Source organism: Metarhizium robertsii (assembly GCF_000187425.2).
Source record: "Metarhizium robertsii ARSEF 23 chromosome Unknown MAA_Scf_5, whole genome shotgun sequence".
In the NCBI taxonomy this organism is placed as follows: Eukaryota; Fungi; Ascomycota; class Sordariomycetes; order Hypocreales; family Clavicipitaceae; genus Metarhizium; species Metarhizium robertsii.
The window spans coordinates 201,464-215,245 of NW_011942193.1; the positions used below are offsets into that span (position 1 = coordinate 201,464).

At 50.7% G+C, this 13,782-nt stretch overlaps 5 protein-coding genes across 5 annotated transcripts; all 5 read right to left on the minus strand.

The window, feature by feature from the left end:
• Window positions 1–1,131: 1,131 nt before the first annotated feature.
• On the minus strand, window positions 1,132–2,945 carry MAA_09531 (Fungal transcriptional regulatory protein; the record flags this gene model as incomplete). The annotated part of the gene is made up of 3 exons (XM_007827529.1): window positions 1,132–1,576; window positions 1,627–1,899; window positions 2,104–2,945. The coding sequence occupies 3 exons, from the start codon at window positions 2,943–2,945 to the stop codon at window positions 1,132–1,134; spliced, it is 1,560 nt and encodes a 519-aa protein (XP_007825720.1).
• Window positions 2,946–3,808: 863 nt separating this feature from the next.
• On the minus strand, window positions 3,809–4,896 carry MAA_09530 (BTB domain transcription factor; the record flags this gene model as incomplete). Its single annotated transcript, XM_007827528.1, has 2 exons — window positions 3,809–4,091; window positions 4,154–4,896. 2 exons carry the CDS (start codon window positions 4,894–4,896, stop codon window positions 3,809–3,811), a joined length of 1,026 nt encoding a protein of 341 aa, XP_007825719.1.
• Window positions 4,897–5,680: 784 nt separating this feature from the next.
• MAA_09529 (uncharacterized protein) lies at window positions 5,681–6,271 on the minus strand (the record flags this gene model as incomplete). Its single annotated transcript, XM_007827527.1, has 2 exons — window positions 5,681–6,154; window positions 6,221–6,271. The coding sequence occupies 2 exons, from the start codon at window positions 6,269–6,271 to the stop codon at window positions 5,681–5,683; spliced, it is 525 nt and encodes a 174-aa protein (XP_007825718.1).
• Window positions 6,272–6,739: 468 nt separating this feature from the next.
• Window positions 6,740–7,606, minus strand: MAA_09528 (protein kinase subdomain-containing protein; the record flags this gene model as incomplete). Its single annotated transcript, XM_007827526.2, has 1 exon — window positions 6,740–7,606. One exon carries the CDS (start codon window positions 7,604–7,606, stop codon window positions 6,740–6,742), a length of 867 nt encoding a protein of 288 aa, XP_007825717.2.
• A 2,582-nt stretch (window positions 7,607–10,188) lies between these two features.
• MAA_09527 (ankyrin repeat protein) lies at window positions 10,189–13,256 on the minus strand (the record flags this gene model as incomplete). The annotated part of the gene is made up of 5 exons (XM_007827525.2): window positions 10,189–10,851; window positions 10,901–12,774; window positions 12,824–12,925; window positions 12,990–13,167; window positions 13,227–13,256. The coding sequence occupies 5 exons, from the start codon at window positions 13,254–13,256 to the stop codon at window positions 10,189–10,191; spliced, it is 2,847 nt and encodes a 948-aa protein (XP_007825716.2).
• Window positions 13,257–13,782: the final 526 nt, after the last annotated feature.

A 13,782-nucleotide genomic window follows, 5' to 3' on the forward strand; every position in this document is an offset into this window, starting at 1 on the left:
TGCCCGCGACATATCCGACAGCGATCAAGGCCAGCCCCAACCTTCCTGGATATGTGGCCCCGGTAGGCACCGGGCCACTGCCGTTACCGTGCCCGGGAGCTGGCATTGCTCCATTTGGTAGTTGCTCGCCCCTCGAGACAAGTGAGGCGCGGCCAGCTGATGCTCCCGCTTATTCTACCGATCTGGACGTCGCCACGGAAACTATACCGTCGTCTCCATGTCAATACAAGATGAGTTACACCCCGACGGGGCGTGTTTTGCCAGCTCCGTGGCATCCTAGATGTGCAACGTCGGCTCTTGCGCCAAAGAGTCACAGCATGGCTCCTGAGGCGGGTCTGGTACAGAAAGATAACGAGCCAATTCCCTCATACATGACGCCGCAGGCTATCAGGGCAAGAAATATTATACTTGCATGTCCCCTCCGAACAAAAAGACCCAACAAGGTCGCTCGCGCACCTCGACCCAGCGCCCGGCACGTCTCCTACCCCGAGAACCCCGAAATGCTAAAACGACGGAAGCCGGATAGGTGTTTCTGTAGTAGATGTTTGCGGAGGATGATACGGCCGAGTTGCTAGTAGAAGATTTACTACATTTAGCTTGGAGTCGGAGGAACATTTCTTCTGTTGCTTTTTTCTTCCTTTCTCATTTTTTTTATAAGGGGGGCCGGTTCGTAAATTCCCAGTGTACTGTCCTTCTTGTGTGTAGAGTATTTTTGACACAGTCTCTTGATGAATTTTAGATCGTTTTCTATTTCTGTGGTATCAACGCCAATCTTTCAGTTATATTTGGTCATAGTTACTGTGATTGGAACACATTTTGTTCCCCCTCCCCAATGCAACAAGAAGCCGAAACCTTGGGAATCGATGCAAGATCAAAAGCCTGCTAGCAACGGTGCCAATTTGGACCAAACGCTAAGAATTACCCTCGTCTTGTCTTCCACGGCAAACGTGCTTCGGGGCGTTTTGTGGGAGCCCCGGGCTTCCCGCAGCGCACCACGACAGAAGAGTGGAAGGAGTTTCGTGAGCTTGCCCCATGACCACGCGGCCATCATGAAGGAGAGAGGGCAATGTTTGCAAGATGACTACATTGCCGAATCCGCTGTGGATATCTGTCACGCAGTACCCAGATTCCTCAGGTGACTTGAAGCTGGTTCCTGGCAATATTCGCCGCCGGATGTGCGGAGCCCATCTTGGTAAGCAGCAGGCGCGCATGATCGGTCGCCGACATTGTGATGTACGGAGATGCTGTCCTTACATTGCCTTCATCCGGACTTGGAGATTGTTGCACGGCCATCATTTCATCCTCCTGTGCAGTGTGCTGTAGGCGTAGGTGCACCGAGCTCATGGACCTGCCCTCCGTTTCCATACTCAGACCAAGCATACCCGCGGTGCAAACGAAATACGGCATGAGTCCAGACACGCGGCGAAGAGTAAAAAGGTCATCGTAGGACTGGGTCAGGGCTAGGACGGACTGCGCAGTCTCCTTGCATATCGTGAATGGCCGGATGTCGGTGCTTCCCATGTCCTTGCCGATGAGGGGCCGGAAGGCACACAGAAGGCAGTAGTGGTAATATATGCTGCATCATGGTTAGGTGCCTGTGCCCCTTTGCCGGTGTCATGTGCTTACTGGGCGAATAGTACAAACGGCGTTCTGCCGCAGTCACTTTCGGCATAGGCAAACAACTCCTTGTACCAGTCCAGACACTTCTTGTAGAAGGCCCTCACGTTACCCGAGCCACTTCGGATGCTTGAGCGAGCCAGCGCTATGAAACTGTACACCCATTCGGTCAACTCGAAGATCTTGCCCGAGATGAACTGCATGCCAAGCATCTGCAAGTTGCGCCCTCCTGGGGTCAAGGCTGCGATCCTGTTACCCAGCAGACTCTCGACTACTTTGTCTCTGTCTTCGAGTACGCACCTGGACTAGACCCACGACCGCCGTTTCTAGTTTGCATGATCGGATGTAGCGTATTCAAGATGGATACATGTGCTTGGGCGGTGGACAGTTGAATGGTAAACACGCGCCCCGTGGTCAAAAGTAACATGCTGCAAAACATGTCAAATAGCCACCCAACACAAGTCATGGCATCTTTTATTCACATACCGAGACAGCGATACCGCCCCACAGTAGGTAATGTCCAGCACTCTCTCGTATTGCTCACCCTTGTTGCGAACTGAAGAGTCGGGGTCGTGATACTCTTTAATATTAGCCATGAAATTTTCAGCATACTCTTGCGCCTTGGCTTCTTGTCCACATCGCAGGTGATAGAGTGAGAGTACTCCGATTGCTTGTATATCCGGAAGGACCTTGGTCCGGTGTTTGTGCAGCTTTGCATTAGCCTGGTCAAAAAAGGTTTTGCTCCCAATCCACCCAGATGGGAGAACGTCAAGTTCGTCCTTGTCTTCGTTTACCAGGCGACATGCCAGTGCTAGGATAGCGCACACCAATGCCGAGGAACAAAACTGGCTCGAGTCGCTATAGAAGCTCTGCAGAAAAAGATCGTGAGATAAAAGGCTGAAAGGGAGGTAGTCCCAAGAAAAAATGGCGTCGATGAGGTGATGTATGTGCGCCTTTGTCCATCCTATCTGAGTCCACCTATCCTGATGCCAGTGAGACACGTAGGCGTCGAGCGGCCGCGGGGGAAGAGTCAGTATGGTTGACTCGTCTGTGTCGGCCGGCAGCCCGTTGTTCCTTGAAGCAGGGCGGCAGTACTTCCACGAGCGCAATTGTTGGAAACATGAACTGGGAGAAGCGTCGCTCGCAATGCCAGGCGGCGTCGTGGTACTGGTTTCATTGCTTTGGACAAGTATGCTCCCAACGTCTACGCCACGCCGAATCTTTTCAAAGACTTGTTTTGCATCTGATTCGTTTGTAACTTGGAGAAGCCCATAGAGTTTCTCATATATGGTGTTGGTTGCTTCCATCTCCTCGAATCTCCTCTTCATGGCTTGCAAATGTGTCTCGCCCGACCTGTCCGTTTCGTAGAGACAAGTGTCGCCTTTGGTCGCGCAGCTTGCACACGTCGGGCGCTCCCCGCTACACTATCAACATGGTTTCTTAGCCACCAAGCAAGATTGCAAAGAGAAGTCACTGCCATACTTTGGACTTTCGCCTTTGACAAGCCAAGCACGCAGATTTTGTCGGGTGTTTGCGCCGCCCTGATGTCGACGCCGAGGTTGGGGGTGCCAGGCCATGCCGACGGTCTTCGGGCTTACTCGGGAGTAATCGTCGAGGTTGGTGGGCTTTGGAGCTGCTCTGCCTCCTCTTGCGTGCCATAATTCCAGAGGTCCCTTGTTCTGACTCGGGGCCAAAGAGGATATACAAGGGTCCGAACGGGGATCTCAAGACACCGGGAGAGAAATGCGCCGGATGCGTTCGAGTCTGGTGTCGATCTGTTACCCCACAGCACTCCAATTTTTCTACCGTCAGGCTCGGTGCCGCCAGCTGGTGAATTGCGGGGCACGAGTTGCACTATACCTAATCAGTGCTCGCGTCCCGGCACAGGCCGCACGTGATACGAAGAGCTGGTCAAGTCATGGCCAAACAGAACGCGCAGCGATTCCCTGACGTTCATGCTCTAGTCACCGAGACCATTCGTAAAAAAGAGATGGCTACTACCAGCTACCCAACCGCCCACCACACTTGCCTTTTGATTTGTCCAAACCTAAAACTAATTGTAGCTAGGGTACGCGAATCAGGACGACGAAGAACTATACCGAGAATAGCACACGCGTCGACTCAAAATGACGAACACAAAGCACAACTGTGGGATCAAAAGGTATCAGGGGAAGTCGCTGTGTTGGAAAGACTAGCCGCCAAGGTCGCTTTGAATCTCCGGATGTGACATCTTCCTGTTGTGCAAATCCGCATAGATCGCATCCGACTCATCCGGCGACAAATGCTGCATCCTGTCAAGGTCGTCCTTTTCCAGCCGACTCAACGTCTCAACCGGATCCTCTCCATGTTCAACCTTCTTGTCCTCCTTACCAAGTCCAGTCTTGTGTCCAATCAGCAAGATTTGCGCGCGGGGATAATCCATAAACTCAGGCTGCGCTCCCACCCAGCGCAAGTCCCCGAACTTGTCAAGCACCCTGCCAGACATTGTCAGATGCCGCACTTGAAGCTGCTCTCTCGAGTGTCGGTGCGCACTTACGATGGAGGGTACTCTGGTCCCTTTGGTAACTGTGCAAACGACGGCCCCTTGTACGTCGGATTCTTGCTACTGATGATGAAACTCCCCTTGTCGTTGAATCGCAGCGCATGTTGCAGCTCACCCAGCTCATGGGGCAGAGTTGCCATGTACGAAAGGTGACTCTCGCGCCCCGTGGTCGTAAGAACATACACGCCTTCCCCTACGGGCGTTGCATCAGGAGATTGACGACGTCCCGCCGTCTTCGTCTCGTAAACGTCTCCCTTTAGAAACTTGGCGCCAAGCTCGTCATACGACACGTGTGATTTTTCGACAAACGCCATGAATCTGTCCTTTGGGCTTGCAGGTAGCGCCTTTTTTGGCAAAGCGATAAGTCTGGCTGTAGCTGACGTGGGGAGTGCACCGTGGAGCTTTGCGTCGTCGGGGATGGGCCGAAGGATGAGATATCCTCTTGCGATGTCGTCGATGGACTTGGGTTCATCGATGCCAACCCGGCCACGGATAAAGTAGTACAGCACTCCCTTTTCCAAGACACGAGGTGGTGCTTGTGTGTTGGAGTCTGCCTGCTTTGCATCTGTCTGTTTTTGTGGGCGCTTTTTGGTCGAATCAGCAGTATTCCTGTGCTCTCCAACTTTTTTATTCTTCCCTTTTGGGCTGATTTCGTCGCCGATCTCTATTTTCCGCTTCTTCCCAGCTGGCTGCGCCTGCGCTCCGGCGCTAGATTTTCCAGACCGCGTGGTGGGCATGATGGAAGGGGTTCGCTAGACAACAACAAGCCTGCGCTTTTCCCGTAAAGCCTGGCTTTTAACAGAGCAAGGCGCGGCCGTTTTTATAGGTTGAGGTGTTGCAACGTGCATGAGCGTCACTGTTATATCATAGAGGCCAGTGGCACCTCCGCATCAGAACGTCATACATACGCGGAGGACTTTCCGATGGCGCACTAAGCAGTCCGGGACAGACATGTCTCATTTAGTACTGCAGTTGCAACTGAATACGGAGTCCTCCGCATTTGACCCTTAAAAAACTGGTGACCTAGTGAAATGTGTCTCCCGAGCATCAATAGTACCAGATCTCCCAATGAGGAACCTTCGAAAGAATCGGCAAGAGCCTCGACTTCAAGCTCTACGACGAGATAAATTACGTATTGAGAGTTTTCCCAGCTAGTATTATATGTTAAGAGACGTTATAAAGCTCTTACTTTGGAACGGTCTGTTCACGAAAGACGGTAATGTCACGAGCATAACGGGGAGAAAATTGGGGCCAGGAAACCCGGGCCACAAGATTTACTCAAGGACTCAAGGTAATATTAGATAAGTACAATTTACCAATACCTACAAACCATCTAGCATGGCCGGACTTAAGAAGCGGCTAGGAGCTGATCGGTTGTAGATTTAGACAAGACCAGCAAGGCATGAAATATCATCGCCGGTGAGAGGCCATTCGGCGCCAAATCATTATCTGGTTGGGAAGCATATGAGTCGGTTCCGATCATGGCCTCACAGCCATGCTTCCGAGCTACTCGGCGTCGTTTTACGAGACAGTCTCCCTGTTTTGCAACATATCCCATGTCGGCTTCGGCTTCAGCGCCAGTTTAACATCCCTAAAGCGACCGGCGGCCGTCTTCTCGCCAGCAAACCGTCTCGCGACACGCTCTATTTCCCCCCAATCTAGCACTGCCCTACCTACGGCTCTGCCGTCCTGCTTCACCGCTGCCACCGCATTTGCAATCCAGGTGCGACACCTCCAGTTGGCGTCATTTTGCACAATAGGAACGGCTCGGAGAATGTTTGCGAGGCGCTCCTCATCCAGGACCTTGGCGACGAGGATGCGGACGAGTAGGTTGTTGGTGGATCGAACGTCGCGTAGCTCCGCTTCCTCGTACACCCAACCCCGAGAAATGGGATTTTTGACGTGGTAGCGCATACCTTGGACCGAGTCTTGATCCTCGACCTTGGGCCCGACTAGGAAGCCCCAATGGTACCTGTTCTCGGACTCAAATGTAAGCTTCTAGATACAGAAGTCGGAGGGCAGGCCGCTGCGGCTTCTTCACCTTCGCGTTTCATCATTCACGATGCCACTAGGATAGAGGGCGACGTAAAGACGTTTCTTGTTGGAGACCATTCCTACTACTTGTCAAAGTCACTGAGCAAAATAGGAAAGGCACTGACTGGTCCGCGATCTCTCCATTTAGATGAGCTCTGAAAGTACTGGTAAACAGTCAAAGAAACCATGAATAATTGAGAGGAAGATTCGCTTTATGAAGAGTCTTGGGCCTTGGGTCGACTCAGAGAAAGTGAAGGGGCCGTCGCAGCTGAGAACTTCGGGAGCCATTGAAATTGGTTCATATCGTTCCTGCTTGAGACACCTAACCTGGGGCCCGTTTCAGGCCATGGCCGAAGGAGAGGGATGCAGAGCCAATAAATCAGGGCCTTGGGCGCTTAGCATTCGGCTGGTGTATTCCAGACAGACAGTACAGTCCAATCGTCTCTCAGACGGCGGGATAGCACCAGGTCAGGGCTACGCATTGGGCCATCAGGCGAGGGTTGTAATTCGAAACAAAATAGATATGTAGGCCGATTTAGACCTTGTTCAGATCTCTCCCCACCACCTCTGCCTAGTCCTTTCCATCTCCAAGTCCTCTGGGAATGGCTCCAAGAAGCTGCTGAGTAGATCCTGCCACTCTGTTCTCAATATCTGGGTGCACCACGCAGACGTATATTCCCAATAATTTGGATACCAACCAGAAAATTCCCAGTCGATGATGCCAACAACTTTATCCCCTCGGACAATTATATTGCATGGGTTCAAATCACCGTGCGTGAAGACTGGCCGAGGCCAAGGCCCGTCCTGTCGAGCGGCCATGTCCTTGACGTCCTTCCAATCTTGTTCAGCCGCCTGCTCAGGCTTCTCGGCTTCCGAGGGCCGCAAGTTGTCCCTCAGCCACAAGTGAAATTCTTGTATGGTTTGGAAAGGGCCGAAGCGGCGATCTGGACGGGGCATCCGGCTATCGAATAACGACCCGCCAACGCAGCTCTCGACCCCCGCGTCAGGGCGAGGCTGAAGCGAACGAATTTCTTCCACCATGAGCTTCAACTGCGCCAAGAGCTTGTCCTTGGATTCTTTGGATCGATCATCCCATCCTTTCGCGATGCAATCGCCTCGTATTCTCTCCATGACAAGGTATACGCGTCCATTGCGAGTAAAGGAGCACCAGACCTTGGGTATAGGGACGGAGGTGTTGTTGGCGACAAATTTCATTGTTGCTCCTTCTGTCAAGTCGACAAAGGCATCCGACTTGACGATTAGGCGTCTCGAAATGGGGACGCAAGCGCCTTGGCGATGAAAGAACCGTGCGGTAGTCTTGAGGGCAACAAGAGTAAGGAAGCGGCGGATGCAGGTATTGTTGATGGCGAGGCTTTCATGCCCTGCATCGAGGTGTCTTGCGTCTCTGGACATTGGTCGAAATCGGCGGAATTTTTGCCTTGACAGACAGCTTTAAGCATTGCTGCCATTGCCGACGAAGCGAAAGTAGGCGGGATATGCAGACGTCTAAAGTGTGAAACGAGGGTTGGGAAAGGAATGCTAGAGATCCATTTGATCAATGGTCACATGCAGACGAGAGACGGCACCTGGGGGCATTGACATAATCAACTGCTAGCACGTGCCAGGCGGCCACCAGCTTAAGCACACATTGATGCCAGCTGGCACCAGTTGACATGACTTCAGTGGCGGTACTGGGGCACATGTGGGGAACTGTAGCGGTCTGGTGCGGGCTGTGCACCGTAACTTGAGAGGTCAACTGGTCTGGTGCCTGTATCTGTCTGGTACCCCGTAAGCACGAGCTGTCCCCGGGGGGGGTGAGCTCAAGAGCTAGCACTTGAGGTCAATGCTAAAGGTCACTGGTCACCAGCACTGAGTCTGGTGCCTTCACATGTGCACAATGTTACAGATGTACATGGAGGAAACGGCGTGCAAAGGTTGTCACTCGTCACAATGATTGAGACCTTCTGTTCTTTCCTTTCAACACGATTCTCCCCAATGGGCTAATTCTCCTACTTCGACAACAAGGATGTCCGGATTTTCTGATATGGTGGACCTATCATTTTGTCTCCCATCGCAACATTAAGCACTAGTCAGATTCCAACTTGACATGCTAAAACAAAACCCGCAGAATTGACTCATCTGCGGCCTCCCTCAAGGCTCGCCCCCATCACCAATACTCTATCTCCTAGCTACGACTCCTATGTACTCTCTACCTAGGGCAACAGAAAGGTACGGCTATGCAGACGACACAGTGATGCTCTTTATAGGAGACACTTTAAAGGAGACTACAGCGGAGACAAATATTACAATCGCGAAATGGGGGCATAGGGACAACGGGAGGCTTTCTCCTTTGACCCAGACAAGACAAAAGTCATTCACTTCTCTAGAAAACTTGACAGAACAGAAGCTCCCCACCAGTCTTCCACCAGGACCGGGAAGTTAAGGCACAGAAGTCAATACGCTGGCTGCGAGTCTAGCTCAACCGTAAGCTTACTTGTAACACGCACATTGAGAAATTGTCACTTACGGCAAATAAGTCCATCTCACAGCTACGGTTTATTGGCAATACAGTACGGAAAACGTCATCAGTAGCAGCTAGGAGAGCAGTCTATGCTGTAGCCCTATCCACACTCTTCTACGGACTGGACACATGGTTCCCAGGCTTCCCCTCCAAGATAACACAGAGGAGAGTAAGGACTATTTTATTAACTCTTAAAACTCCAAATAATCCTGAACAAGGCCTACCACGCCATCCTACCTGTCTGAAAGACCACCCCGCGAGTATTTCTCTGGAAGGAGGCGGCAATCCTGCCTGTAAATATTATCCTCACGCAAACACAAGCGCACAACGCGCTTTAATACGTAATGCTAGATACAGCCCTCTTGATTGCTACAAGGCTAAAACAAGCGCAACCTTGCCCTGCAAATTCTGATATTTAGTCGGCATCAAAAAAAGGCTAGAGGTGGCCGGCAGGCTGCAGTTTCATATAAGCTAATAGACACCGAAACCAACATGAGTCAATTGGGGACCGTATCAAGACATTTAGTACCAGACAACACCAGACTTGTTTTTATTACCGTCAACATTTGGGGGGACATCACTGGATAGCCAAGACGGAGAGGTCACGCCCACCAGATGCCAATATTGCATGACTTGGTACCCGCGGACTGCTACACTGGTGCGGCTGTATAATAATGCCAACTTCCCTGTCTTCGGACCGGATAACTTCGAAACAACCCATCTGCTAGCACTCGGTCCTCGGGCCATTACAACATTTGAAGCCATGTAAAAAGTGCTGGTCGGGGCCAACACACAATCACTCAGCCAAGACCGCGCCTGATTTAGAGTAATAATCGGGACACTTCAATGTTATCTTAATACTCACATTGGTGGGTGGTCCAATACTAATTAGCATGCTCGAGGACAGTTTTGTTCCACCAAAGTTTTGGGGAAGTCTCTGTCGCATATAATAGTGTCAGATATCAGGACCTTAAAATAGGGCAAGTCATTGCTCTTTATCTTTTCAGCTGCAGAATAGCTCGCGGAGACTCACGTACCTAGGAAAATTGTATGTTAGAGGAGCCTCCACGAGTTATTCCGCAGCTAAAGAGATAGTACCACGACGCGGCATTATAGGTATTACCATCAACTCCTAGTCTTAGGATTGTATCAGATATATATACCCACCAAGTACAATGCCACGCTCCTACGTTTTTAAGTCGCGACTTTGTGTAAAAAATACAAGGGCACTACTCGTGCCACGCCCAATTACGGCTTTTTACTGCCATTATAAAATAAGCTATGAACGTAAATCACACACACACACACACACATATATACATATATATATATTAATACAGACATTGATAAGGCTATAAAATGAAATAAACGTACGCCTCACTGAATTTATAGGAGTTAGGCGTTCTTCCAGATTAGGACTAAGGGGTACTACATGATTAATTTCAACGTAAAACATGTTTAGTTGCCCCAGTACCTACTTAGGGGTCCGGCTATGCCTGAAACGAATAATCCCCTGTCGTAAACGAGACCACCTATCCCGCTGAACCTCTTGTTCTGGTTGACTTTCCTCGGAAAGCTGTTCTTGGGCGGACCGAGAAGTCCGTCTTTGAGTATAATCCCCCGGCGTCTGCCCTTCCTCGGTATCAATTGTCCTGACACCACCCGTCTCTGGCTGTGTGCATGAACGAGTCGAAGACTGCGAAAGATGGTCAAGCCGCGGCATCTTACTTGGCGACCCAGATGTCGCCGATACGGGCATGAGCTGGGGGGACGTGGGCGCTTCCGCTACTTGGCGCGGTTGCATATTGCGCTTCTCCTCGATGATCCCTAGATACTCTCTATATTCGCTATTGTACTCGCTGTTGAGGCTCAGCACGTCCCGCAACGTCTGCTCAGGCTCTAGTGTTTTGAAGCGCAGAGACGTAGTCTGCTCCATGTCCGCTAGAGGATCGCGCAACTCGAACCTGGTCTCTGGGAAACTGGCATTGACATCTGCGCCGTAGTCCAGAAACAGTTTCATAATCGCAACCCATTTGGTCTTATTCTCATGTGTCTGCGCGGGCCCAGGATTCGATGGCACTGTATCGACGTGAAAGAGGTGGTAGCCCGCCTCGAGAACTTCACGACACATTTCGATCTGGTGTAGCATCATTAGGGTCCGCCTGAAATTTGAAGAAGAGCTTTACCACGTCAGGGCGTGGAAGATTATGTGAGTCGCGGATGGTGGTCGCCCAGGGGAGCGTGGCTAGGTCCTTTGTATTGATGAGATGTGTGAGGAGGGAGACATTACTGTTGTCTTTCAGCATGACGATGTTCTCATTTACTGTGGTGCGCAAATACCACCATAGTTCGGCTTTTATAGCCAGGAGGACGCGGTAGTGCTCGTATATTATGCCATTGAAGGAACCAGGCACGGGGGCTGTGTACGTCAGGCTAGTAGGTAATGGCTGTAGTCGTTGGATGCGAAGACAGACATCGCTGAGCTCGTTGAACAGGCGGGTGTAGTAGGGAAACACTCCAGGGCCATCGTCGGCAAGAGAGGCGGCAGCAAGTGCCTGAGTCACCAAGTTGTTGATGAGTGCTCTGTAATCAACGGTGGAGTCATTGCTTGGCCATTCTTCGTTCAGGTTTTGTTTCAGTCGAATAATGCAAGCGCTTAGCAGGTTCATAGGAGGGTCAAATCTTGTGTCTGTCAATTCTCCGAGTAATCGTTGAGAATTCTGAGGCTTGGAGAGAAAGCTCCTCACGGAGTCATGGATGAAGCGAATGTCGTTTCCATCTTGAATAGAGAGAAGACCACCACAACGGCGGTTCATACGCCTAGTTGCTTTGAGTCTCCGCTCTTCGTGGGCCGATTCGCTCCTCTTCGGTTCATGGTATCCATATTTGGCATTGACAGCTGCAAGATCGCTTCCAGCTTCCTGGATAGAACTTCCGGGCTCAACACTATAGTCCTCGACTGCGATGCTTAGTAAATCAATATCCAACTGAAATGGCACAATGGCGATAATGCGAAGAATCCTGGACGCCTCTTTCTTGTAGTGTGACGGGATATCATCCAACATTCTCTCGTACAGAGTCTCCAGCAATTCGGGGGTACGGACAATTTGGTGGTTGAAATCCAAATCGTCTTTCAAGCGTTGAATCAGGTTATGAACAGTGAGAGCTCTCTGGAGAATTGCTCCCCAAGAAAGATATGTTACATCTTCTACTAGTCCCGGGTTAACTTCTCCGTTGGCTAATCGTTGCTCAACATATTTGACGATATCTGAGCTGCTGAAGTGGTCCATCTGCTGCGGTGTTACCTCGCCGAAGCCTCCTGTCAGTAGTAGTCGTTGCTCAACGTCTCTGAAAATATCTGAGCCGTTCAAGTCTTCCATCCGCAGCTGCGCCACCTCGCTAAACTCGGAGAAGAACACGCTGGAAGGTCGGCTGGAAAAGCATATCTTCAGATTTCGAAGCGGTCGGCGGCGAGATATGAACCGACATACTCTATAAAGATAATTTGAATCATGCTCTGTTTCGGGCCCGCATTCATCCAAGGCGTCAAGAAAGAGGATGAATCTGGTATCAGAAGCCACTTCCACAGTCTTTTCAAAAACCGACGACAAAGTTGCCCACGACAAAGACGATCCAAGAAAATCTGTGCCGACGATGTCTCCGTCCCGGATGAGGAGATTGACAAGATCGCCCCGTTTAATGAATATGTGATAGAGAACGGACCGAAGCATATCATTCGCAGTCCTTTGACCTTGCAGCCGTCCGTTGAAGAAGAAGCCTGTAATTGATGTCTGATTCGCCATGGTGCCCGGTTGACTCTGAGCTCCAGAGGATTGGATCAAATGGTGGTATAGCTCCGCCATCAAGACAGTCTTGCCGCTGCCGGTGTTGCCTCGAATCCAGAGATATGGACACTCGGGATCGTCTAGCCAGTCTGTTATTTTGGAGTTCACCGGCTTTTTCAGGAAGCCGGATATAGAATTCAACAATGATGAGGCGACTGTGTCGGATGGTAAAGGGAGATAGCCACTTGAATCTTTTTGCAGAGCCAAAATAATATCTGCCGCCATATCAGTAATTTGTTTTGCCGTAGACCGATGGTCACACACCTTTTTCAGAATACTTGGGCTGACACGGCTGTGAGAATGAGGCTTGAGGAGACGTTGACTTGGAGACGTAATTGTAGTCGTCTTGATGGTCTGGTAGGTCTACTATAAAATATTAGACCCCCATTACAAATTGGACATTGGGGTCTTGGGCATCGCCGTCACTCACCTGAAATGCGGCTCTCCGATTGCTTCTCACGAATCAGGACTGCATGGAGAAACTCGACGATTTTTTCGTAGACAACATCGTCAGTGCACGATAGTCTGGGGAGACTCCCGTGATCCTTGTCGACGCTCACATTTTCCGCATTAGGTAGTTTACAGTCTATGCCGTCTAGAGGCGTCAACTTTGAAAGGTTAGTAGACTGACTCCCAAGCAGCCAAGTAGGAATCAAAGGCCCTTTACCTGTCCCGATGTTTCTGTGATGGAGAGCATCTTGATGTGTAAACGTCGACATACTCCTCCAAAGTCCAAATCAAGTTTATTGTATGCCTCAGTCTGCTCTGTATGGGCGAATCCTCGTTTGGTTCGTCCGTTCAATGAATTGTTCCGCCCAGGGTCGAGGCGATTGTCAATAGCCGCTTGTACTATCCTCCGAACCGCATCATTGCGTGAATTTTCGTCCAACTCTTGGTGCGGAGTACCCAAAAACACGAGCCCTTTGATAGCTCTGAGGCAAGAGTCATTCTTCGGGACTGCACCAGCGAGCGCTGCTTTCACTACCAGACCACCGAGACTGTGGCTGACGAATACCAGCGGCATGGGTTTTCCAGATTTGGAAGTGAGTTCTGGAGCATACACTGTGCTGCGGACAAAGTCTAAGAGTTTCGTCCCAAGCTCACTAAAACTTACTGCGCCCGAGAAATCTGTTAGTTCAAGCTGGCGGTCCCAGAAGAAGACTCGGGCTTGTAACTCGCTCCCCGGGAGGTATTTCGTAGGCCACTGTGACGGTACAAGGGCA